At 43.1% G+C, this 27,951-nt stretch overlaps 1 protein-coding gene across 1 annotated transcript; it reads left to right on the forward strand.

The window, feature by feature from the left end:
- Positions 1 to 7,852: 7,852 nt before the first annotated feature.
- Positions 7,853 to 27,709, forward strand: pcp4a (Purkinje cell protein 4a). The gene is made up of 3 exons (XM_083691217.1): positions 7,853 to 7,935; positions 22,652 to 22,703; positions 27,493 to 27,709. The coding sequence occupies exons 1-3, from the start codon at positions 7,927 to 7,929 to the stop codon at positions 27,624 to 27,626; spliced, it is 195 nt and encodes a 64-aa protein (XP_083547343.1). The 5' UTR covers positions 7,853 to 7,926; the 3' UTR covers positions 27,627 to 27,709.
- Positions 27,710 to 27,951: the final 242 nt, after the last annotated feature.

A 27,951-nucleotide genomic window follows, 5' to 3' on the forward strand; every position in this document is an offset into this window, starting at 1 on the left:
GATAGCATTCTTCACGAGACAGCTAATTTGTTTTGTGCATGTGGCTACCAATGTTAAGTCAACAAGTGAGCGCTACACAATGGAAATATGAGGCGAGTTCTCCCCCTTACAATGTGAGCGCTTTGGGTGTCTAGAAAGGCGATATATAAATACAATGAATGAACAAATTACTGAATTATTGACTGTGGTGTGTTGTGTTGACATTGTAATAACTGCATACAAATGCCTACTATGCATGGTGGCCAAGAAATGGGTGTTGACTGAGACAGGGGACCCGAACCAAGCAATTTACCAATGGTCACTATAGCTGTCTCCCTAAATTGCCACACTGTTGGGAATGTGGATTGCTTGTGGAGTCTGGGTAGCACATTGCAGCTGATAGCACAGGGAAAACACACATACACCATTATGCAGTCAATAAATAACAGCTGACAAAGCACTAGTACTTGGCCTACAGAATTACACAGTTAATATTGATTAATACAAGGTAATGACAGGTAAATTACATTTGCTGAAAAAATAATTGCTTGTATTGTTGTTATTTTCTTAGTATTGAAAATATGTATGTTCCATACAGCCTGAGAGAAAACTCATAATAAAGCATGATCAGTATCGAAAAGAAAAATAAGAACTAGAACACTAAAAACAGGTCGTAGAATCAACCATCAGGTCTTGAAACTGGATATCGCTCATTCTGTGCCTTGCCAAGCCAAGCCTAACCCTTAGTGAAGCACAGAGAGAGACTACAGGACCCAGTGGGCAGCTGTCTCTGTACACCACCAGAGGAGAGACTACCAGGGTTAAATGAAGTCACCAGCATGCCACATATAGCACATAGAGGGCTATATTTTAACACCGTAAAAAACAGTCTTAGCGCAAACGCAGGTGCTGGTGAGGGGCAATGGCGGTGGCACTAGGGGGTCTGAAATATTAGTGCTATTTTCAAGGCCAGAATTTTTGCGCACCTGATGGCATTTGACTTGCACATTGTCATAAACATGTCTCCATTACTGCTACTCCACCCACCTGAGCGCAGACGAGACAGCGCAGTTACCGCTGACACAAATTGCCAATACGCCTGCATTTGGACTGGCGTCCATTTTGTGCCGGCTGAAAATAGAGCCCAGAGGGTTTGGCCTCTCTCACCGCTGGGAGAGAGAAGAGAGAGAGAGAGAAGCGAGAGAGCGAAGAGAGAGAGCAGTGTGTGTAGGAGAGCAGACAGCCTTATGCCCTAGCCTAGAGCTTAATGAAAGGCCAAACGGTGGTTATGTGGACAGGGATTCCAACACACTAACACTAACCCATCAGTGTCTCCCTCAGGTGAGGGGAGGGCAATGTTTGGGACGGTATAATTGCTTTTAACAAGGCTGAGGCTAGCCAACCCATGACAGCACAAAGCCATGGATATGCAAATATAACGCTCATTAAGAGAATCCCAACAACAGAAATTCTGGATACCACTGTCCCCAATACCAGACTTTGAGTCAATAGCCTGGACCGGGGAAGGGGTTGTCGCCCATGCTTTTTCATCGCCCTCCACAATTAAGACACTTCTATTAAAAGCAATAATGTGACAAGGAAAAGGGAGAGCAGTGAGTCACACTCCTACTTTAGCTGTCCATGCTGTTCCAAAGGCCCGAGCTGTGAGACATCACAATGAAACAGCCGATCATGCTGAAAGCCTCCCTGTGTTTACACCACCATTTTAGGCGCCTGTTTTAATGCCCTGTTTCATCAGAGCGCCTATTCAAATATTCAGACATCAAAGAGGTTTATTTCACAGCCATTCTAGCAGTTGCTTAGCATCTTGTCGACAGTGAATGTGACTCAATGTCAGGCTATTCATGAATGCACACTAAGATATTCCGTGGTTATCAATTAGGGCTGTGTTAGTTTGCGATATCTTGCATAAGTACTTTTTCAGTGTAACTGTTTCCGTTTTAACTTCCCCAGTAGGATGGCTGGGAAACTAAAGTAATTGGTCTTGTTGCTTCATTATTTCAATTGGGAGCAGCTGCCAACTTCTTGACACATCCAGGAGACAGGACTGAGCAGCTTTCCAATGATCTACAGTAGCACAACATTGCAGACAGTGGGTCATCAAAAAGTGGTTCAACCGTAGAGTGTACTTTCACTGTGGCTTCTCAGAGATGGTGCAGTATACGCATACTGCTGTGGGAACCGGGTCTTGTGCTTAGAATGCATGCCTGCACTGCTTCTCCCCACACCCCAACGCTGAGGCCACTTAATCACCAGTAACTCACATTGCAAATTGTAACATTAATTAATCTCACATCGATCTCACATTCATCTGCTCTCCAACTTTAACTGGCAAATGAGTTATTAGGAGCTGTTTATGCAAATAATGCCCCACCAATTAAATGTGCAGACAGAATACCAATTAGACCCATATCCTAGGAATGCATCGTAATAACACATTTAATATGCCATCTTTCACTGACCCATCTGTACCCATGTTTTTCTCCATGGGGATTGTCTTTCAGTAGGTTAGTTCTACTGTATGTGAGTGGGGCCTAATGTTTTGTTCCAGAGAGATTGGGTGCACTTTGTCCATGAGCAATCCAGATAAATCCATGCAGAGAGTGACTGATGATCAATGAAAGGCAGACCGGTCCCCAGACTGGTCCCCAATCACAGGCCTATCTGGTTTTGATGCAGCTGGCTGCTCTGACTGGATGAGACACAGTGACTGATTGAGAGTTTGCCAGTCGTACAATGATTAAATTCTGGAACACACACATACACACACGTGAGGTGGCTCTTAATCCAAACAACTTCTCAGGTACATTGGTTAAGGGTGGATCTACAAAGAAAACCATTAGTAATTCCCAGGGTTTGCAGACCTGAGAAAGACCTTGTCTGGTACAATCATGCCCTCCCATAGGCAACAGGTGAGCACCACCAAAGGCTTAATCGCCACACACCAGAACCCCAAGAAACAGATCCCCAAACTCAAATACCTACTCTAACAGTGGGGCGACTAGAGGCCACATTTGGAAGGATTTGTACCTTTTGTGATAAAAGCACCAGATTTGACAGAGAGCAAGGACAGGTCTTAAGTAGCATTTTTAGCTATAGGGCCATCATAGATTTGGTCTTATACCCCCCTGGTGGCCATTTTGAAAATGGCTGTTAATATCACTTTGGGGCCAAGACCACACTCATTTTGAATGGCGATACCTGAATAGGTTATTGGTGCAGTAAGACCAATTATGGTTTATAATATTTGGTGGCAAAAGTGTACCAGGTAAGTGTGCCTTTTAAATGGTTGGCAGAAATGTGACAGAAAAGTACCCTAAAATGGTCAAAATCTCTGTTTTTTGCTATTTTTTCATCCCTAGTTTCATCCCCAGACAAGTAGAAAAGGACATATTACTGTTCTATAGTATCTAGTGAATAAAATGATATGCAACGCGACTCCTCATATGATGTTAGTGTTATGACAATCTACCCTGTGCATTTCACTCTATGGGGAATCCCATTGGAAGGATTTTTGTCCAGTGGAGAGATATAAAATCAAATTTTAGTAAACTGAGAGGGACTTAAAAAATGTAATTGGATATTTTGTCCACAGTTGCCCCCATGGCTGTCTTTTTCAAAATGGCCACCAAGCACCACTACAGGGCCAATAACACTCCCATTTTAAATGGCCATAACTGAATGAATTATTGGTGCAGTAAGCCCAATGATGGTTAATAATGTTTGTAGGGGTGTAGAGAACATAAACAACTAACTTTAAACCGTGCAGACTTCCCCAGGTCAGGTTCCTTAAAAAAAAACTTCTAATACCATTAATACATTTTGAGCTATACTCAAATTTGCATGAAATCCCATTCATTCCTATGGCCATTCGCTCAGAATGGGGGACATTTCTAAATGTATATTCTTTTTCACATTTTAAGATAGACACCCCAAACCACCTCTACAAGGTGGTCTAAATCCACTTAAAGAAATTCTAAACAGATTCTGATATAATTTATACTTTTTAAGATATACTTGAATTTGCATAAAATCCCATTAATTCCCATGGCTATTGACTTTCAATTTTGAAATGCATCTACCTTTTTCATATTTTGAGCTAGACACCATTATCTGAATTTACAATGTTTCGACCTACTTCACTTAATTAACTTCTATACAGATTTGTTACCTTTACGTTAACTTGGACTTTTTAAACTATTAGCATGTGAAGTAAATTAACTTGGGTGCCAATTGGGACGATTGTGTTCCTATGATACATTTTAAGATGCTTCTCTTTCATTTTTTAAGATAATCACCCCAATCACCCCCTTTAAAGTGTTCAAACTAACCTTTCATTAAGACCCTTTGCTAACATTGGGGTTTTATCTCTCCACTGGACGAAAACCATTCCTATGAGGTTTCCCATAGAGTGAAACACACAGGACAGATTTCTTGTCATATGTAATAATAATAATAATAATAATAATAATAATAATAATTTTCATTTTTTACATTTCTGATACTGAAACTAGGGGTGAAGTGACTGCAAAAAAACCATGGTTTGAACAGTTTCAGGGTACTTTTCTGTCACATTTCTGCTAAAGACACACATACCTGTAATTTGTTTGTGCTTTGTACACCCCAAACAGTAATAACCATCATGGCTTACTCCACCAATAATTCATTATGGCCATTTAAAATGGATGTGGTATTGGACCCTTAGCGATGCTAAAATGTGATGTACGTATATCTCTCCACTGGATGAAAATCATTCCTATGGGATTTCCCATAAAATGAAATGCACAGGGCAGATATCTTGTCATATTTCTTAACACTAACATCATATGAGGAGTCATGTTTCATATAATTTTAATCAGTAGATACTAGAGAATAGTAATATGCCCTTTTGTAATGTAACATTTTGAAAGTAGGGATGAAAAAAGTTGCAGTTTAGTTTAGTTTTTTTGGGGTACTTTTGTTTGTCACATTCCTGCCAACCATTTAAAGGACACACATACCTGGCACACTTTTGTCAAATGTTGATGTTCTCTACACTTCTACAAACCTTATGAACCATCATTGGTCTTACTGCACCAATCTAGTCAGGTATGGCAATTCAAAATGAGTGTGGTCTTGGCCCCAAAGTGATATTAGTGGTAATTTTGAAAATGGCTGCCAGGGGGCTACAAAAGGAAATCTGTGACTGTGGAACATAGATGAGATGCCAAATGCCCCCACCCACGCTGGTGAATTGCTGGCTTTCCGATAGCGTAGCTGGTTAACATTGGGTGTTTGAGGAGATAGTCGCATGTGTTGGCTAAGCCAGACGCCACAAGTCCGAGGCTCGGTCGGAGTAAGTCGAATTGCGCGGCTACTATTTGTAACAACTTGACGTCTGTTTCAATGGCCTTTTAGCTAAACATGCTCCTTAAGACCTGACTTGCTTTGTATAAAACTTGGTGCTTTTATTACGATAGGCACGATGTCTTCAAAATTTGGCCTCTAGCCTCCCTACTATAACAGAGGGTCAAGGGAGTGATTCAACCCCACGGTCACCAGAGAAACATAATCAATGTATCTCTTAATGTACCTCTAGTTTTGCTTCCTGGTGACGTCATTCACAGAGCTATTTGGTAAAGTAACGTCAGATATAGCTAGGAGCAAAAGCATAAATCAAAAGCACTCTTCTTAGCCATTGCATGGCAGTAAACTGTAAGACCCAAGAGACAGGAGTCATACACCATGCCATGTTGCGCAGGGGCCAGCCATTTGTGTTGCTGGAGAATCCTGCACTGCAGTGACGCAGTTCTTCTTTGTCTCTTCTACAACAGGAAAATAAGGGAAATCTAGCTAATGGTGGCACAGTGGTCCAGCTTCCCCAGTGCTCTTGTATTAAAGATGAGATTGATTTCAAATTGCACTTAATGTGATCCAAGAGCAGCTGCCGTATACCTGCCACTTGCATCTGGGTCCAGTGAGAGGAGAGACAGAGATCTGGGTCAGCACTGAATCAAAACTGGTTTCAGGATTGTTAGGATGAGACCATTTTTAGGACGTGTCTTGCACAACATCCACATTGTTGTAAAATAAATTTAATCAAATCAAATCAAACTTTATTTATATAGCAATGATATATATAGCATATATATCATTTCATACACAGAGGCAACACAATGTGCTTCACAGAAAATAATAAATAAATAAAGGCACAAAAGACAATAAAGTTCAAAAGACAACAGGACAAAACATTAGAGGATACAAATATAGCAGCCATGGAGGTTCAAACTGTAAAAACTGTGAGGTCTGTAGAGATGAATACATGGTAAACTAAAACATCAAATGTAACATAATGAGCTAAAATAACTGAGTGACGAAAAGACCAGGTAGACTACAAATAAAATAGGAAAACAATAGGATAAAATACAAGACTAAAACACTAAAGGACTATAAAACACTAAATAAAAACAAGGCTAAAAAGATAGGTCTTAAGATCTCTCTTAAAAATGTCCACAGTTTCAGCCCCCTTCAGGTTCTCTGGCAGGCTGTTCCAGAGGCTGGGGGCATAACCACTCAAAGCTGCCTCTCCATGCCTCTTGGTTCTGGCCTTTGAAATAGTTAAAAGGCCAGCGCCAGAGGACCTGACGGATCTACTGGGTATATACCTTAAAAGTATGTCTGACATGTAGTGGGGTGCATAACCATAGAGTGATGTATACATTTATAAAATAATATTTAAATCAATTCTAAAACTAACAGGTAAACAGTGCAGAGACTTTAAAACCGGTGTGATGTGTGCTCTGTGTCTGGTCTTGGTCAGGACTCATGCTGCTGTGTGTGATTTTCAGTAGATCAATAGCTTTGTTTGGTAGACCAGACAGGAGAGCGTTACAGGAATCAAGCCTGCTAGTAATAAAAACATTAGTCTCTCAGTGTTAGCCTGAGTTAGAACTGGCTGCACCTTAGCTATGTTCCTTCAGTGAGTTTCTCTCTTTTGGCTTTTGTTCCAATGACTCGTAGCTCTATCAGTTGAGCTAGAGGAACATCTGGGACATCCATACATTTATGTTTGCAATGTATTTCACCAAAGAATCAATCAAACTGAAATTGTAGGGTGATACAGAAATGTACAGATGGGTGTCATTTGCGTAACTGTGGTAATTCATTTTGTTTATTTATGTAATGAATGAAACAATATTCACAGTGTGAATAAAAAAGAAGCCAGGGAAGTCAGAGTATTATCATTTCAGCATGGAGTCTGTCTGATCAAGAATAATGTTTTTTTTATTACACGTTTATTTTATTTTTATTATTATTATTATTATTATTATTATTTTATTTTTTTTACCAGTTTTGATTATAGAACCCTTGGCCTAGACCTAATGCAGTACATACATCACAACACAACATGTTTAATGATTCAGGTAAAAGGGCTTGGGATAAGATCATTACAGTAAATAGTCCTGCAAACTGTTTTGAGCTCAATTACCTCTACAATGAGCAGTACTACATCATCCTCTCACTGGCGAAGGTCACTTTGTTGGTCACTGCTTTAGGTGACTTACTTTCACGTGTTGATCTGTATTATCCATTTTCTCTCCAGCATCCACTGCTAAGTAACATTAGATTGACATGAGCTGCTTTGAATTTTCTGAACCTGGGTGAAAATGAGCACTGCTTCTAGGATGCACTTAGTTGATGAGCCTGCCCATATGTGCGCCCATGATGCTAACGAGAGAGCCTGAGTGGTGACTTGAGATAGGGATATGCCGACGGCATTCCTATTGGTTTAATGGAAATGTGATGACATGAAAGGGTTACTCCTCATGGTATAAAACCTCCCTCTAACAGCACTAGGCACCGTGGACAGGAGGACTGCGTACCAGTGACAAGTGTATCTCAAGTACTGGAATCGACGTAGCCGCAACACTAAAACACTTTGAAATCATGAGTGAGGTAGGTGCTTTTTTTCCCCTGCTTTGTTTCAAAAACGCTTTTTAAGTTGTATTGTTCGCTCTCACCGAGGTACGTCTATGCAGACTAGTACGTTCAATTCGCACTACATTTCAGCACATCTTCTGGTGTGCAGAGCACCCAATTACATTTGAAGTGTGCAGTGTCACAGCGCGAATTAAATGATTTGATTGTAGTTTCGATGAGGGTAGGACAGACGACGCTTTAGTGGAGGTGTAAGCAGTCAGTTTGAAGCCCATGCAGTCAGTCCATCATCTATCATCCAAGTTACTTTCGCGAAAGCAACACGAGACAGTAGCCTACTACTTTATCTTAAGATTTGTGATGCTGCATGTATTTCTAGAGACATCTTTAATAGTACGAAGTTTTATATTAGGCCTGTCGGTGCGGTATATCGCACCTATAGCATGCATTAACCTATAATTCGCTGGTTTGGCTAAAACACATACACATATTTAGTTTTAGTGTGCAACTACTACCCTACTATAAGAACATACTGCAATAAATTATTTTAGCATCTTACCCAATTTAGAAAAACAACAACTATTTGCTCACCTTACCCAACTTAACCCGTGCCAAAGAAAGTGAGGAGGCATAATTATGTAAAACGTGTAAAACGTAATGTAAAACGTGTCAGTCAAAGAAATAAGCAACATATTAAATGTACAGAATGAACATTTATAAATGGAATTTGCATCTGGTCTCTTGCTCGTTTTTTTCCCCCATATCGGTATTGGCACCGTGTATAAATTGATCTGCAATTACCGGGAAATAAATGAACGTCCTGCCCAGGGCTGTCAACGCGCAACCGCATGCAGCCACACAAATTCCGCGAAATTGAGAGGAGCTGGACAAGAGCTACATGTTAATAGTTTCTGTTACTGTATTAGTCATAATGTTTCATCAAGTATTTATTTAACGTTTATTGTTATACTAACTCGTTGAGCTTTCATAGCCTATTGCACTGAAGCAAAAGTATTTTGCTTTAGTGAACGCGAGCTGTTTGACAGGCTTAAATGACAAACAATGAGCGAACTAATTAGTGACCGTTGGAGTAGTAGATTTTTAGGTTGTTAATGAGGCAATGTGCCTTTATGAAGACACTGTATTTCTAGCATATCTGGATCAGCCACCCCAAGTAAAGGGGGCACTGTGTGGGTACTAAGAATCCTAAAAGATGAAGTCTGTGTTTTCCTGAATCCTCTGAAAAACATGATTGTTGAGCCATGACATTAGAAATCTTAGATCTTAAATAAAGCTTAATCCAGCATGAGCAGTACTCTACATGTGTTAGATGAAGCGGTGGTGATATTGACCTAGTCTCCAGTTTCTGCCAATCAACCCGATGCATCAAATGAGTGAAGCCATAAGCATGTTTACCATGCATATCAACTGAAGGGAATGCATGGTTTCTGTAGTCCTGTACTGGTTCCTTATACTGCTCTCAAGAAGAACAGCACCAGTCAGAATCCACTCTATGCAAACACTGCACTGGCAAAGAGCAACATCCTACAGTCACTGAATTATTCAAGGCATGCCGCTGACCCATAGAAATAACACATTCTGTCACTGCGCAGGGGGAATGGAAAGAAGTAAGGCCCCCCCATCTAAGACCTTATCACTGTCTCATTCTCTCAGAACAATGCAGCAATCTGAGAAACAACTGAGCTGTATTCTTGGGCGGGACGGTGCGTACAGTTGGCCTCCATCGTGCGCCACAATTGCTTTCTGTCAAAGGCAATGGAATGGACCTTAAGCCGGCACAGGCAGTGAGAGAGATTGAGAGAGAGAGAGAAAGAAAGAGAGAGAGAGAGGGGGGGAGAGAGAGAGAGAGAGAGAGAGAGAGAGACAGACAGACTGGCTGGTAGTGGCAGATGGGGCCAGTCCCCTCTCTAGAGCAGTCCACATACTCCCCACAGCTGCCCCTGTCTCCTAGCGCGCCACACAGCCTGCCGTATAGGTGGTCCAATAGTAGAGCTTCAGTGTGTGGGCGAGGGAAGTCTGCCCAGGCAACCCTGTATCTTAAAACACATTAGAAATAATAATAAAAACCAGTGCTGGCTGTATGATTGGCTGTATGATTGGCTGTATGATTAGCTGTATGATTGGAACTTTCTCCTTCAATGTGTGTTTCCTTAGTGCATCGTTTACCAACATCACCCCCTCAATCTTCTCAAGATGATATCAAGGGTTTACGGTCATAATAGTTTTGCAGGTCACATCTGACAACTATTTTCTCTATTTTCTTTATACTGCGCACATGAACAAAGCCAGTGCCTTGTGAATGAGACATTACAAAGAGAAAACCTACAACACAGGACATTCACTAGCATTCCGTCACCATGATGGATTTATATGCCTATAAAGAATCAAGGCCAAGGCTTAAGAGGGGCTCTGTGAATGACCAATTCAATGGAAATCAATGTCTACGCACACACACACACACGCACGCACACACACACACACACACACACACACACACACACACACACACACACACACACACACACCAACCAACTCCTTTACACTCATCCAAAGTTTCTACCGTGGTGACACTGTACACTGTTGAAATGTGTTTCACAACAATGTACAGGCGACCAGTCAATAGGAACCCAGTATTGGGTTACTTGAGCATGCATGACTATAAGACTATGCACGTGTAAAGTGGAGCAGAGAAAAGAAAAGGAGCAGAGTGTGGGGGAGGGTGGAGGAGAATCAGTTCTGAACAAGAGAGAGATGATCACATGTAATCATAGACTGCACTCAAACACACCCCTGTCTTCGGAATTGATTGGCCCCTTTGTCCTTTAAGAACACACTGTAGCAACTGCTGCCTCCTGGGGCTTTAGGCCGGCGGTCTAGAAAAGCAGATCTGTAATCTCTGATTATATGCAGTGTATTATTGGTAAACACATCTGCACATGCCGTAAAGCTATGTGACAGGGCGGGTGCATTAGAGCAGGGCACTAAATCCACATCTCTCCAGATTTAAATTGCGTCGCTTAGATTGAAAAATGCTCTTCAAAAACGCACAAATATTAAGCGGATTTGTTCAATGCTTTTGTTGCCAGGAAGGATTATGTAACCACGCTTGGGTGGATATTTGGATCTGTGGTATATAGCCCTGGCTGTCATAAACAAATTGAGACAGGTCAGGCTATTCAATAGACGCCTGCCATCTACATTATACACTTGGGGTTAAATTGGATTTGGCCCCCTCAAAAACACTGTTCTCTAGCCTTAAATGGCAACTTGGGAAAAACATTTTTAGTACCTTGAGTATAGCTGTTGTGCCAAGATGAATCATGATGTCATATTGCTGCAGTAATGGTGCAGTATAGGGGGGAGATGATGGCTAGATGATCCAGAACATTCTATGCTTCTCTCTAAAGTCTTGGGGGACCAAACTAATGTTTAACATTTTGCAAATGAACCCAATCCTATTATTCTGAGCACTTGTCAATGTTGATTGGATAGGCAGACAGATGAAGTAGATATAGATAGATTGTATGGGAGGCAGATAGCTAGAGAAGCTCAGTGTAGCCTCCAGGCTTAAAACAATGGGGTGCAGTCAGCCATGAGTGATTATCTTTAAAATCATGGTCCAGTGGTTTGTTGGTTTACATGTGGATAGAGACACTACACCTGAGTTTCAAAAAAGGCAACATATCTGACTTAATCACATGGAAAGACATTAAAGTGTGAACCCACACATAAATAAACAAACAATGCTAAATAAACATATTCATATTTTATAGTAATTGCTTATAATATTATAACCTTGCCCCCAGGCTATTGCGCACAGCACATGTAAGCCTGGAATAATAACGACTCAAACCTGGCCTTAGTGGGAGTGAATTTACTGAGTAAAGTATTTGTTATTATTTGATGTTAGCGATTCACACGACTGCGAGGCGTAGCTCTGAATCAGAAACGTGTGGTGGTCAAGCACTGGGGGGGAGTGCTGTGGGAGATGATTGATGCAAAGTAAAGCCAATGGCTGTGCACCGTCCGTTTTTGCCTTTTTTTTGTGTTGGCTTAATGAAGGCCAAATTTGACGCAATGGTCCACCAGACCTTTTGCGCATTTTGACCAAAGTGTCTGGGAACAAGACTAATAATGTTATAATATTATGAATAGGTGTACAGTGCAATGCATAATAATGAGGACATTGTTTAGTCATTCAATGCAGTTACCAGGGAATAGTATGCTTGCTGTGACTTAACATTGTCATATTTAATGATGAAAATCATTGTTGTCAATTCTGAAACCAGTTTTGTTGTGATCATATTCATTTCAAAGAGAATAATCCCACTTCCTTTCATCAGTGAGGAGTGTCTAGAATAGAGCCACCACCGCCTATGCTGCCGACCTGGCCGAGCTGTCTGTTTCATCATCAAAAGTGGACCAGGGCCTCTCTGCAGCCTTTCTTTATACATCAATGGAGAGCGAGAAGGAGAGAAGTTGGCTACCAATTAGTGTAAAAGGTCAATGTGGCAGAGGCAGGGGGAGGTAGGGATGGATGGGGAATATCGGGTTGTGTCCTTTTTAACTGCTACCTTTAGAAAAGGGGGGAGCTAGAGTGAATTGGATTAATCTCAAAAGTGCCTATATAATAGATTTAGAGAGGAACTCAGTTAATGGAAGTACATAGAAGAAGCAAAAGTTAGTTTTTTGTTGCGTTGCTTTTTAATATTGAGATGTTTTTACCGTTCTTTTGACCTAGATGAAGAATCTTTCACTGCTAGTGGAATTTGTCTTTTCCAAGACCATCAACTGGCAGAAATCCCAAACATCTTTTGCAGTAAATTTGATTTAAAAATAACCACAAATCCTCTCCTATTGGTCTCAATCTTCAGCTCTTAATGTCCTGTACTTATATAATACTCCTCCACGGTGTACGGAACATAACGTCCATTCGCAATGCAATTTTTAGCAACGTTCCACTAGTAGTCCATGACCCTGCTGGTTGTGAATGATTCAGTGGCAGTTGTGAATCATGCAGTACTCTCACCCTAATGGCCCCTCACAATGAGGAGAGATTACACTAAAATAATCTGTAATCCATCTAAATTGTTTGAAGATTCTGATGCCTGCATGCTCCGTAACCTGGGTCTCGAGGCTAATCCCGGCTGCTGGGTGGGTTTATGGAGAGGAAATGATGGGAGAGACAAGAAGAGGAGGGGTAGTAGGTTGCACAAGTACTCACAACCAGGAGAAGCTTTCGAGACGGGATTGAGGCATGTGGGAGATATAGATATAGATATAGATATAGATATAGGGTTTACCTTCAGGCTCCGGGTTCATGTATTGTTCATGAGGGAAAAAACTTGATGACCTATGAGTCATATGCAAAGTCTTAACATATAAAGTAATGTTTTCATGATGCTTTTGGAAAACACTAGATGTGACTCAAAAGCATTACATTTACCGTACAATGTAACTATTAACTGCGTATCACTGCAGCATCAAGCTAGTACTGAGGATAAAGACTTAGTTTTTGGACAGGCTGCTCAGTGTGATTACTCATTTTGGCAGAATGACATTGTAGACGACAGTCATCATGCCTTCTGATGTACAGTAGGGAGAGGGAATCTGCTGTGCAGTTGGATGTGCGCTGAGTGCCCCGGAGTCTGCCTAATGCCTGTTAATGTTTTATGAGGAAACCATGCTGTTGTGTCATTAGTTTTGCTCCGATTGTTTCAGCAGGGAGAAAAACTGTTACTTCCTGCTCATAATGATGAACACTGTTGTACAACATGAGTCCAGGGCCAGGAGTTTTCCTCACCACATGACCTGACTCATAATTAGCTTCCAGATTTATTTTCTGCTTGGGGGCACTTGGTCTATAATAACACCCCAGGCACTTAACTTGTGATGAGTGAAGGAGACTGATATTAACACCTCCTTGATAGACGGGTGGTGTTTCCACTCTGCTCAGGAATGTGAAAGGTAACAGTGTGTCTGACTGGAATTAATGGTCCACAGAAGGAACCTTCTGTATCACTTGGTCCTCCAGTACATTTCACTTCACTGTTTGTAACACTCCAAACACAAGACAAACCAAAAAACAACAACTTCCTATACTTAAATTCTATCAAGGATCATAACATGTGTAACACTAATTGTGTCAAGACAGGAGTCCTGTAGGAGCTGAACTAAAAGGGACACTTCACAAAAAAGAGAAAATGTTCTAAGGAAATTACCCCAATGGCGCCATTTCATTAGGACCTTTTTTTCTTATCTTTTTGACACTGGTATGGTGCTGGAGATTAATAGTTAAATGGTGGTTGGTGTCCCGTCAATAGCAAGAATGGACAACATTATTAAACTTCCATCTTTAATTGTGATACTGAATCCTCATTCCATTCTGAGGCCCCTCGATTCTCATGTGGAACTTCCACATTCACATAATTAATCATGTCCTTGTGCAGACCAAATGCTAAAATAATGTGACCCCCATGTCGAAATGCAGAGGAAAAATCCCTCAAGTTAAATTTGTACTGCTGTCAACAAACAACTAAATTGAAAAAAAATGTAATGCCGGAGAGAATGAACCGAACACTGTCACGACTCACGAGGCCATCTTGGACCAGTCTCTCCCCACGGACAATACCGCCAAGGTCGTCGCTAACTTTTCTCCTCTCTGGGGCATGGCTGACCTAGGCCTTCTCTATAGTGACGATGTCAGCTTCAGCTTATGGATGGTTGGAGCAGCCAAGCCAACTTGAATGCCCTAACTCTGCCCTCTAACATCAAAGCATTATCGCTCGAGAGGGAGGCCATTTCATTACCCTGTTTCAACACGGACAACCTCTCAAATTGGCTGCTAAGTGCTGAGCATGCAGCCTTTATTTCCAAGGTAGATGGACATTTGACAAGTTTCCAACGACAATTAGTCTCAGTAATCATTTCTGGATGTCCATGTAATGAATTTTAGCCCGCGTCCAACATTGCCAAGTCCTGAGCTTGGTGGACACAGTTCTGCAAACAGAATTACGGTGAAGTCTGATGTATCAAATAGTGTTGGCAGCTGAGGAGCGTCTTGGCTCAGTTTCCTGCCATACAGGGATAACGACAAATACTTGCTCAGCTTAAAGTCCTGCCTTGAAATCATTTATACAAAGGAAACTCCCCTGTGTCTTTGTTTCTTTAGTGAGCTGTCTTGTGTTTGTGCTTCAATATTTGTTCCTGCTGATGGATTTCGACACCTGCACTGTGGCGGGGAGAGTTGTTTTTCTTGGGTTACGTAATTTGTGGGGGTTTCATCGCTCAGTGAATGTTTCACTTGAATTATCCATATTCATCACCATGAGCAGATGCATAGCTTGTCTTATGGAGTTGAAGTGTTCATTGACAAATCAACCATGTGATCTGTGATTTGAAGTGGGTCTTCCCTTTCCCTTCTGCTTGCTTCCTCCTGCCATCTCTCCTCAGTACCAGGGCGAGCCTCTGTCACTAGTGCTCTCGACAACACAGTTGGAGGCTGTTGGAGCATTGTAATGGCGTTTGGGCTGAGTCGTCTGTGGCCTAGTTCTGGCATTTCCTCGTTAAATTGTTAATAGACACTGAGTGCAGCATGGAGCTCCTCTAGAGATCCCAAGCTGCCAGAAGAACCCAAAATAGCCTTACAAAAGGCCGGGAGGAAAGATCATTTATTTATTTTACTAAACCCCCCCCCCCCCCCCCCCCCCCCCCCCCCTCCCTACTACTACTCTACCCTTTCCTCACGGTAGATGTGAGACTGTGTTTCATAAACAATATGGTTAAACTGACATAGCCTACATCAAAAAGGAAGCGGTGATTTGCTCGATAAATTGTGTTCACTCAGCGACGACATGGGAGATGAATACATCATGAATACATTGCAGCGAGGAAGTGTCTCTGAATTTAATTTAATTTTTTAAACATACAGTGCATCAGTGGGAGCAATGCTGTAAGGTTTGTACATCCCCACACCCCAGTGTCAGTGCTGTAAGGTTTGTACATCCCCACACCCCAGTGTCAGTGCTGTAAGGTTTGTACATCCCCACACCCCAGTGTCAGTGCCAGGCGAGTCATGCTGCCAGAGCTGTGGAGTGCTGAGCGCAGACCTCTGGTTGGCATCAGGTTGAAAACGGGGCACTGCGGCGTGTGCCAAGTATCGCGGACAGGGCTGGGCTGGACATGCCCAGGGGGGGGTGACTGCTCGTCAATACACCACTTATAGGAGGAGTATGGCAGGGGTTTTAGCTTAAGTCATTGTGGGCTGTGTGTGTGTGTGTGTGTGTGTGTGTGTGTGTGTTTATCTGTGCATGTGCACGGGTGTGCTCATTCGTGTGTGTGTGTGTGTGTGTGTGTGTGTGTGTGTGTGCGCGTGTGGCCAGTCATTCATATAATGTGTATGTAAGACTATGAATGGTAAACCTGAAGGCATTGAGCTGATGACTGTAGAGGGGTCTCCAAGCTGATGGATACAGAATGTGTTTCCACTGTTTGGGGTGTGTGCTTAAGCGCCATAGTCCGTCCTTGCTATTTTTAGCGTTCGTGTTGACTCATTTGGGTATAATTTACTTACAAGAAATGTGTGTCACGCACTATGCCAGTCCTTAACCAGAGGGTACGGAAGACTTAAGACAGAATTTCAGTTTTCTGATCTGTTTACCACAACCACTAAGCCCAGTGTCCCAGAGCTGCGTAACTGTTGTAGCCCATTAACCAACCATGTTAGGAAAAACAATCCCAACATGATGAAAACGCGACAACACCATCATCATCATTATCATCGTCATCATCGTTCATTATACGCTTCCTGTCTGACTTAAACATATGGGACTGGGAGCATGGAAACATCTTGCCTTCTCCTCTGGGACCGTGACAAGCGGAGCCTCGGAGCCGTCTGTGCCATGCCACTCTCAGCTGGGAGCTGTACAGAGGGCGCCATGTGCTCATTATCCCCTGCAGCTTCTGTGCCCACTCACAGTTAAACTGGCCATGTTATGGACACCCAGTGGAACCGTCCATGTCCCTGTCCTGCTGCTTAATGAGAGGCAACTCTTGGATAGGGCTTGAGCTGCTTGGTGGCCCAGAATGAGAATCTGTTGTTGTGGTTGTTGTTTTTGGCTTGTGTTTACGTGTTGTATATTTTGTTGTTCCGGTCCGCAGTGTGAAATGATTAAATGGGCCGTGTTCAGTGTGAGTCTGACATAATGTTGTGACAGTCTTGTCAGAATGGCTCTCCAGAGTGATACAGGGAGCTTGACCTGTAACCGCAGGCCTTCATCCCGGATATCACTGGTCCCAGAGAGGTCAAGGTCCTACGCAGATGAGATCGCCTCATCTCTGCAACTCTAAGCATTTTTGTGATTTTGTTTTCCCTCCTCAACTTCACTCAATTAACTTTCATGGATGCTGGGAGGTGCTGAGTGGAGGTTTAGGACTTTTTAGAGCCAGACCTTTTGCGCCAGGGTAAAGTTGGCACCAGATTTTTACAGTAGCTGACAAAACACAAAGTTTACAGCTCCACTCATTCTACAGTGCTAACAACTGTAGCGATGTGAAAGCTTGTAGTTTGCACTGCACTGCAGTGTTGATCATTGAGATGGAAAGTTCTGCTGCTGTGGCTCGATGTCCTAGACTCTCCATGTCATGACATTCCCTATAACACTGAAGATGAGAGGAGCTGAAGTCCAGGTCATCCTGGATGATGGTTCAGTTGGTTAATGAAACGAAAGAACAGGAGAGGAGAGTGAGAGGGGATTAGATATGCTGGAAGCAGGTGTGACAGGACTGGAGCATGCCAGCGTGCTCCATGAGTCACCCTGCCGGGTAACACTCTCTCAGACTGGCATGTGTGCTTGCTCGCACACACACACACACACACACACACACACACACACACACACACACACACACACACACACACTTCCATACAAACAGATACAAGAGATATGCTTACACATTACGCCCATGCTAACACACGCACACGCTTCCTCTTCACACAAACAGACAACCATCCACAGATGGATGGCAGGGTCATTCTCTCTCTCTATTTGACAGCCTGTTCCCCAGCCTGGTTCATATCCAGGAGTCACACAGGTTTTCCATCCAGAGAGAACTCCATCTGTTTTCCCGAGGGCTTTTGTATGCAGACAACAGGGGGTTGTTTAGAGTGAGAGGCTTTATTTACGTGTGGCATGAGATGGACTCAGAAAAGCACACACTCACATGGACACATACATGCACAGACACTCACTCGCGGCCCACACAAAGTGAGCATTCAACATTGGGAGCCATCTGTGTCAGCATCTCTCTGTGGCCCACTTAAAGGAGAGTTTTCCTTGGCTTTTCCATGGGTTCCAACCAAGCTGAACGGGGCCAGGACCCAGAGGCTACCGGGGGAGCAGAACATATTACCTCTGTCTCTAGTTAGGGATATCCGTAGTAACAATCTGCCTCTGCCTATTAGCAGGCCCTTCTCATGCGTTGGTAACATGCAGTATGGACGACACCATCTCTACAGTAACAACTAACGTATGAGTTGTCTCTCCTATAGATTGTATACATGAATCTCTCTTGAACCATCAATAAAGCGGTGTGTGCCGGGCGGGGGGGGATTCACCCCAATAATGCATGAGACTACAGGGAGATGGAGAGAGGGAGGGAGACTACAGGGAGATGGAGAGAAGGAGGGAGATGGAGGGAGGGAGGGAGATGGAGGGAGGGAGAGAGAGAGAGAGAGAGAGGGAGGGAGGGAGGGAGAGGACCTGGAGATAGAAAGAGGGAGAGCTGAGTAAGGAGGAAAGAGCTTCACAAATGATGGGGGCGGAAGGCAGTATAGAGTGTGCGTGTGCGTGTGCGTGTGCGTGTGCGTGTGTGTGTGTGTGTGTGTGTGTGTTCTCATGCACTGGAGACTACTCGGGGCAGGGTTGCAGGTGCGCGACAAAGCTGTTGGCCTCTCTCTAGTGCCAAACTGACAGTGAACATTCTCACTCACTCATTCGTTCATTCATTCATTCAAACATCCATATATTAATTCAAACCCTCACATGAGAGAAAATGCTGGTAGTGTGCAACTGTCTTGCCTTGTATTTTTGCAGGACTCTTGCCAGTCACAAATTCTTTCGTGCAGATATTTTTATCTTGGCTCAGATGCCGAAGCTGCTCCCTGGCATGATTCTCACCAAAAAATGATGAGAGGCAATACCTTACCATCTTTGCATGGATGATGTGAAATATCATGATACATTGTGTCTGTGCTCCTCTCAAGTGAACGCTGCCAGTCTTTTTGTGGATTCCATTGGGTGGATTAGTGATGAGGCTACTCCATCGAGTTCCAACAAAGAGACAACAAAAGACCAGACAGACATGTCATGTCAATCAAGATCCTTTCCCCTCCAATGTTGACTATATGAGAAAGGCATAGAGTGTGTGTGTGTGTGTGGGTGTGTGTGTGGGTGTGTGTGTGTGTGGCTGTTTTTTTGTGTGTGCCCACTCAAAGGAATTGCACTTGCAGGCTCCTCTATGTGCTCATTGCATAGTGGACTAGAGAAGCTCTGCTACTCTCAATGTACTCTACAGTACACTCTGGTCAACAGACCACTGCTGGTGCCTTCATCACTATAGTGTACACCAGTGGAGGCTGGTGGAGGTAGAAATCGGAGGACGGGCTCATTGTAATGCATGGAACGTGTTTGATACCATTCCTCATTCCATTCCATGCATTACAATGAGCCCGTCCTCCGATTTCTACCTCCACCAGCCTCCACTGGTGTTGACACTGGTGTAGATATTTCTTTGTGCGAAAAGCCACATTAACACAATAAGTATGTGACTCATATTTATGGATGATACAGAATACATCATGGGGATTTCAATCTTTTGTTGATTATGTCGCTGGCAGGGTTTTGACTATAGCTGCTCAATTGGCGAGTGATATCAATCAAGGAGCTCAGGCTCAAGAACGTGAGAACCATGCATCCGTGACCCAACTCCTCATTTAAAATTCATTCATGGCTTCTAAAAGCCTCATCCAAATCAAATTTTCATGCAAATCTTTTTTTTTTCTGCACATTTATTAGGTGCTGAAAAAAACAAACATGGAGCTGAAAGGCATGAGACATAAAAGCCTCGTTGGAGAAAAAGAAAAGGAAAGAAAAAAAAAAGAATGAAGAGAAATAATGTGGGGAAAATGTGCCAGTGCGCGTTCAGAGTAATCCTCCTGCACATTTTGACCAGGGTGGTTATGTAAGCTCCATCCGTATCCAGGCAGAGAGGAGGATCACAGAGAGAGAGAGGGAGGGAGGGAGGGAGCGAGGAGGAGAAAGGGATGAATGGAAGGACTGGGGGGGGTGCGTTCGCTGAGCTGATGCAACACTGGATCAGCGAGTCACTCAGATTGTACACCGAGACATCCTCATTTTAATGGGTTTTGCCCCAACAACCCTCCTCCTCCTCACATCTGTTTGCCTTTGCTTGTGATCAAAGAGAAAACAAACAAACTATTACAAAGCCACAAAGGACACAGAGCAACAACATGAGGATTAGAGCAGATTACAGTAGAGAGAGATTACGGTTTCTCATTAACCTCTATCCACTGTGCGTCTTTGAGAATATCACAGCGCCAGTGGAAAAATCATTAGTGTATGATAGTTTACACCCCCCGGTTGTAAAATACCAACTCATTTGCTAAACAAACGTCAGATGGTGTGAATGTTTACATACATTTACCCTCCATTGTAGTTGCTGCATACTCCCTAGGCCAGGGTACTGTAAATCTCCTTGATAATTATTTAGCACCCTCTCTTTCTCTGGGGCACGCTTTGGAAGTGTTTGCCTATAGCTGTTCAGTCAGGGGAGGCTGGTGGAGGTAGAAATCGGAGGATGGGCTTATTGTAATGCATAGAATGGCATGAGGAATGGTATCCAACACACAGGGGAGGTTGGTAGAGGTAGAAATCAGAGGACAGACTCACACGTGTTTTGATACCATTCCTCATTCCTTTCCATGCATTACAATGAGCCCATCCTCCAATTTCTACCTCCACCAGCCTCCCCTGTGTTCAGTGTATCCATGCACAGATATATACTGTATGATGCTCCTTGGTAGTGTCTTCCTTCATAGGTGCTAGTATCAAGTGTTGTGTCCTCCAGTAGTGAATGTTAGGTGGATGGGCTCTGGAGTGCTGGCCTGGGCTGTGAAAGTTCATTTCATGGGTCTAATGTGGTCTGATATGGAGGAGTGTTCTCTCCCTTTGAACTTGGGATTAGCTCCCCCCCCCCTCTCTCTGTCTCTCTCTCACTCTCTCTCTCTCTCTCTCTCTCTCTCCGTCTGCTCGGGCAATGTCTATTTCGAGCTGCAGGGTGGAGGAAGAGAGATGAAGAGAGAGGAAAAAATGAGAAGAGAGAGGAAGAGAGAGAGAGGAGGAAGATCAGACTCCGGAGCAGAGGGTCCCTCTGGGACAACACTGCTGGAGATATGGTCTATGGTTGACTAGCAACAGGGTTGGACCTGGACTTGCCTCACTTGACTGCCAACCTGAGAAATCTATTTGCCTTCTCAGTCTGGTTACTCCGTCATCCCTTAATTGATATTTTAAATGAATCCTCTACCCTCTCCTCTCCACAGCAATAATAAGCAAAGATATGTGGTGGATGCTCTGGTGCCGAGACTCTGCTGTGCATCACGGCCACCCGGGGGGGTTGCCACTCTGTAGGTGTGGAAGTGGTGTGAGCTGCAAGTACCGAATTTACCCCATGCAGGAGGGCATAATCACGGCAGATGAGACCCACCAAGAAGCCAAAACCCCAGTGGCTCCTTTTGAATTTCAACAAAGGAACAGAGAAACAGATGGCGTGGCCTTCATATGTATTTTTCTTCCACTCGCCTCAATAGCGGCACTGAGGAAATTGGAGGAAGCTGCCGGTTTTTTGTTGTTTTCTTTTCCCTCTCTGGCTCCCATGCTGGCATCAAAGCTGTGCTGTAGTGTTTGAAATTCATTGAAAGCACCAGATTAATAATTCAGGTTGGGATAGGCAGCACGGGGAGGGCAATCATTGCTGCTCAGCTGCTACTGTAAAGCACACGGACACACGTACACAAGGACACACACACACAAACACACACACACACACACACACACACACACACACACATACATAATATACATAAGAAAGAATGACAACAATTACGCACACATATCCTTTCAAGTCAGTGTTCTGTACCATCCTCATTGAACGAAGGTCTCTGGCTATTGAGCAATTTCCTTGTGAAATGCCAGCTCAGTGGATCCTTTGATGTTGACTGCAGTGCAGTGAAGGACCAACCTGCCATAAAACAGACAGGATCCAGAGAAGTGTAGAAGTCAGGGCATGCCACCTCTGCAGAAATGTGGATTATAGATCAGCATGTCTCGTACTGGCCCCCAAGCAATGCACAACTGCAGTGTCCTCTGTCATATCTGGTCTTCATCAAGGTTTTATTCACTATGTCTGACGTACAGTATCTAACTGATTCCACTGTTTAACTCACTCATCCTGCTGTATGTACAGTATAATATTTGTTGAACCTTTGTGTAGTGAGGTAAATCTGTTGTAAATGAAGAAGTGGAAGGTTGATTTCTTTATGAAGGCCTGTTGAAACATGATATGCGGTCTTTAAAAGGCATTGGAGGAGTATTGATCTCTCTCTCTCTCTCTCTCTCTCTCTCTGTAATTTCAGAGACAAGGATCCGGAGCAGCGACTGGAGACAGCAAACTATCGACTGGAAAAGGTGTGTATCTATTTATACAGTGTCAAAAGTAGCCCATACACACACACACACACACACACACACACACACACACACACACACACACACACTGTACCATAGATGCACAGTGTGCCTAATACGTATATTGTTCTCCTTCAAAATCATCCATTGTGTAATTGTATTCTGCATCTTGATTAAATATCCATATAAGGGGAAAATACATATACATGTTGATGAATATGTGAGAATGGGACACACATTCCATTGACTTCAGCTCTATTCAGAAAACCTGAACTCATAAGCCCCACAACTGATCAAAACAGCGAAAACAAATAATGTGTGTTGTCTCAGAAACCTGACAGATCGTTTGTCTTGTTGATCTCTCTTTTGTTTTTATGAAAGAAAAGAGACCACAATGAAACGGTTCTCTGCCTTGGGCACATTCAAGCCTGGAATTAACAAAAAAGACCTACTTTCCAAACTGGGGCATGGTATTGTTGTCATGATAATGTAATTAAAATCCCCTGAGTTAGAGACGGCAAAATTAGGCTTGCAATACTGGGAAGAATCCTTTGATATTCACAAATGACGTTAAGTGGTAGAAATCCAGCTAAAGCCAATGGGAGTACAGGAGAAATTGAATTCAAAGTCCTTCTTCCGTTGAATTCTGACCCAAATAATAGTATTTTTTTCAACTACAGCCTGCATAGATTTCATCCCTGTGGCGTTATAGATATATTTATATATATTTACTTCTCTAAAAATGCAATTAACAAGATATTGTATGTGAAATCCCTGCAGTTCCCATAAGTCCTATAGACCTACAGTGCATTCGGAAAGTATTCAGACCCCTTAACTTTTTCCACATTTTGTTATGTTACAGCCTTATTCTAAAATGGATTATATTAATTTTTTCCTTCATCAATCTACACACAATACTCCATAATGACCAAGCGAAAACAGGTTTTTAGAAATATCTGCTAAGTAAAAACTGAAATATCACATTTACATAAGTATTCAGACCCTTTGCTTTGACACTCGTACGGCACACACCTTACTATATAAGGTCCCACAGTCGACAGTGCATGTCAGAGCAAAAAAACCAGACCATGAGGTTGAAGGAATTGTCTGTAGACCTCCGAGACAGCATTGTGTCGAGGCACAGATAGCCTCCATCATTCTTAAATGGAAGAAGTTTGGAACCACCAAGACCCTTCCTAGAGCTGGCCACCTGGCCAAACTGAGCAATAGGGGGAAAAGGGCCAATGTCAGGGAGGTAACCCAATGGTCACTCTGTCAGAATTCCTCTATGGAGATGGGAGAACCTTCCAGAAGGACAACCATCTCTGCAGCACTCCACCAATCAGGCCTTTGGTATGGTATAGTGGCCAGATAGAGGGGCCACTCCTCAGTAAAAACACGACAGCCCGCTTGGAGTTTTCAACAGGACAACGACCCAAAGTACACAGCCAAGACAACACTGGAGTGGCTTCGGGACAAGTCTTTGAATGTCCTTGGGTGGCCCAGCCAGAGCCCGGACTTGAACGCGGTCGAACATCTCTGGAGAGACCTGAAAATAGCTGTGCACCGACGCTCCCCATCCAACCTGACAGAGCTTGAGAGGATTTGCAGAGAAGAATGGGAGAAACTCCCCAAATGCAGGTGTGCCAAGCTTGTAGCGTCATACCCAAGAAGACTTGAGGCTGTAATCGCTGCCAAAGGTGCTTCAACAAAGTACTGATTAAAGGGTCTGAATACTTATGTAAATGTGATATTTCAGTTTTTTATTTTTAATAAATTAGCAAACATTTCTAAAAACTAGTTTTGGCTTTGTCATTATGGGGTATTGTGTGTAGATTGATGAGGGAAAAATAAAATAAATAATAAAATGTACCCTAAATTTAATACATTTTAGAATAAGGCTGTAACATATCAAAATGTGGAAAAAGTGAAGGGGTCTGAATACTTTCCGAATACACTGTACATACAGTACTTGATCCTGTGTCACTCAGTTGGTAGAGCATGGCACCAGCAACACTAAGGTTGTTGGTTTAATTCCCATTGGGATCATATACCCTAAAACATGTATGCACTCACTGTACTGTAAAGCTTCTGCTTAATGGCATATGTTATGTATGTGGATAAACTCTATTTTGGTGAGTTGAGTTTACCCACCCTTTCAGCTAGTCACTTTCCCCACCTATTCAATCCATGGGGTTCAGGGTTTACCCACCTGTATTTTTACCACAACATCTCTGGTGTGAACAGTGCAGACAGGTGCAGTAAAACCTCTTTAAGACTGTGGTGCGACAAACGCCACAGAGATTCCTTGGGAATACAATAGACAATGGAATCACTGAATGGATTCATTTTTACAACACATTGGAATCAATGAATGTATTCTCCCCCATCACTGGACCCATCCCTAAGACACAAAGGAGCCAGCAGGTTAATGGCAGCCAACCTCTCCTAAAAGGCTTCATAAGGCCCCCATTCTGTACATGAAATGGGTCCTTCCCTGTCCTGGGAGACCTCACCCCACTCTGGGGCCTTTATTATTACTATTGAGACCATGTGTTTAACTGGATTTCTGTCTGCACTGGTGGTGATGATGAGGTACATTGTCATTCAGTCCAACCCCCCAGGGAAATACCACCCTGAACAGGAAGTGGATCTTATCCCGTTAATTGAATTTGATTGAACCATGATTTACATTTATTTGACATTTGCCAATTTCCGTGTTCTATTTTCACCTTTTGCTTCCCTTTGTAAGGAGCCTAAACCACTCGAATAGCCGCGCCAAGCTCATATTTCAATGCCTTAAGTATAAGTTGATAAAATACATTTACAAAATGGAGACTATGGTAATAGGAATAGTGAGAATGGGATTCCATGCCTGCGCTATTATCATGAGTGGAGCGCTATCTCTCGGCTTCGCTGTTCCTTACTGTACGATCCCTGATTCACTCATAGTTATTTTAAGAGTCATCTCAGAACCCGTAATCTCTAAGGAGAGTTTGACTTAGTCAGACTATTTTAAGAGTGTCAATTTTCTGATGTGATATTCTGGTCATGTACCGCTGCAGGTTACACCCCATTTCGAAGACCTTATGAACATATTGTATGACATACATGTAGGTATAGGTACCTTCGCTTACCAGACATACTAAGCCCTGACCACAAACTAACCAAGTTTAGGTAACCAAAATTAAATTTGTGTTACCCTTATTAACTCCAATGTTCCACAACTAGAGATTACTCAACGATTGTGTGTGTGTGTGTGTGTGGGGGCGATTGCTGCTATCACCCAGGTTTTGTAGACCCGGGCCTCATCAATCACTGTCCCAATGTCCCTAAGCAGACTACATCTCAGAGACACCAGCTCAAATCTCACCTTTAACCACCTTCACCAGGAATGAAAACACATCATCCTTTGGGTAAAATTGTGTTTGTGTGAGTGTGTGTGAGTGTGTGTGTGTGTGTGTGTGTGCGTGTGTGTGTGTGTTTGAGGTGTGATGTGGCACTCTGTCTGATTACTGAGACACATAAGACATATGAGAGACATTTGCCCGAAATAACTACTCTTGGGTCTGGATAGTGGAATGGAATGTCACCACAGCTGTGCTTTCATGTGTCCGTTCCAGATGGGGGCAATCTCAAGATTGCTTGGGGTCATGCAATCATGTAATATTCATTTCATTTCTTTTCATTACCAAAATGTTGTTTACGAAGCGCGCCAAGGTCATCAAGAAGTCCTGTCTAAACGTATGTTGTTCATTCTGCAATGTGTTTTGTATGTTTGCACACACAACTGTTTAGTCGATACTCAGCACAAGTGCATGTGTGATGTTTAGCTAAGGAGTTAACCTTTTTGCCGTTGAATACACCTACAGTAGTAGGCGCATGTGAATGGAGGCTGACATGTACTATTGCATCCTGTCGCCGTTGGAATCAGGCCTGGGAATTGAGGTCATATCACAGAAATTGGAGCCACTGTTGCTTGTTAGGTCACTCTCAGTCACCTCACAGATCCAATTTCTCTGTGCTTGCCTCTCACATTTAACCAATCAGCATAGGCCTTACTATTCACGGAACGTTCACTCTTTGGTTGCTTGGAGACCGAAACCCTCATTCCCTCATTGCTGATGTTTTGGCTGTGATTGACTATGTATTAAATAGACACTTAACCCTTCATATACAAAGCAAATGAACAATTTATATGTCAATCTGTGTCAATTTGACATCTTTCCATACTCATTACCCATCTGCTATAGAGGGCAGTGAATGAATAATGAATGGCGAGTTAGACAATAACATCCTCATGGATGTGCAGAGGACATGACTGCATGCATGCATATGAGATTAGATGGCTGCTTTTTAAATATAATCTTTTCAATTCAATTCAAATTAAATCCATTTCTATAGACTTAAGCACGTTCTATAGACATTAACCAACAACAGAAACCCCAAAGTTAACCCTCTGCTGGGAGGGAGAAAAAAGAAATCGCACTGTTTGCTTACTGTATGCATTCACAAGACTTCATCGAAAGCGTGTTATCACACTCGGTGGTCTAAAAATAGCCCCTCGCCTCTAGCTCTTGCCCAATCGTGACTTATGTCTGTAGATCTGAAGGGACCGGATATGTGTAAGCTAGTAGTACTTAAGGCACAAGGTCCCCTTAAGATCATTAGAATGCACGGTTGAGCCATTGCCATATAGGGGCCTGGGGTTGTTTTCCGATAGGGCAGATGTCATAGGCACTCCCACTCATGGCAGCAGCCTCTCACTGTCTCTGTTCCTTACTTGCAGAGGAGAAGAAGGGCGCCCCGGCGGAGGATTTTGGTGACATCGACATGAAAGCCCCGGAGACGGAGAAGGCCGCTGTGGCCATCCAATCCCAGTTCAGGAAGTTCCAGAAGAAGAAGCAGGATGTGAAGTCCTAGAGTGGGCGGGACAGGGCTGGGCAGCTCTGTCTCCTGAGGCTGGACTGCACCAGCTGGGGGCTTGGTCTTGCATGTCAATCAAAGCGCACTGTCATGGACTCAATTGGGAGGGGGGGGGGGCGGGGGGGAGGAGGGGGTGGGTGGCTGCTGTGGGAGGGACTGGGAGTTCAAAGATTGGGAGGGTCAGGGTTTCACTGATATCTTTGTGAAAGTATATGTGTAACTTATTGAATTGATTGCTGTATCCATAAATTATGGTTAAGTTCTGGATATATATTGATCTTTCCTATGATTTTGCTATCTCTGTTTTTTTATTGAATACTTA

This window comes from Argentina silus, assembly GCF_951799395.1.
Source record: "Argentina silus genome assembly, chromosome: 2".
In the NCBI taxonomy this organism is placed as follows: domain Eukaryota; kingdom Metazoa; phylum Chordata; class Actinopteri; order Argentiniformes; family Argentinidae; genus Argentina; species Argentina silus.

What these genes read in the sequence shown, in the direction of transcription:
- pcp4a (XM_083691217.1), top strand. An exon ending in CAAACTATCGACTGGAAAAG is followed by an intron (nt 22,704 to 27,492) that starts GTGTGTATCTAT and finishes CCTTACTTGCAG; the next exon opens with AGGAGAAGAAGGGCGCCCCG.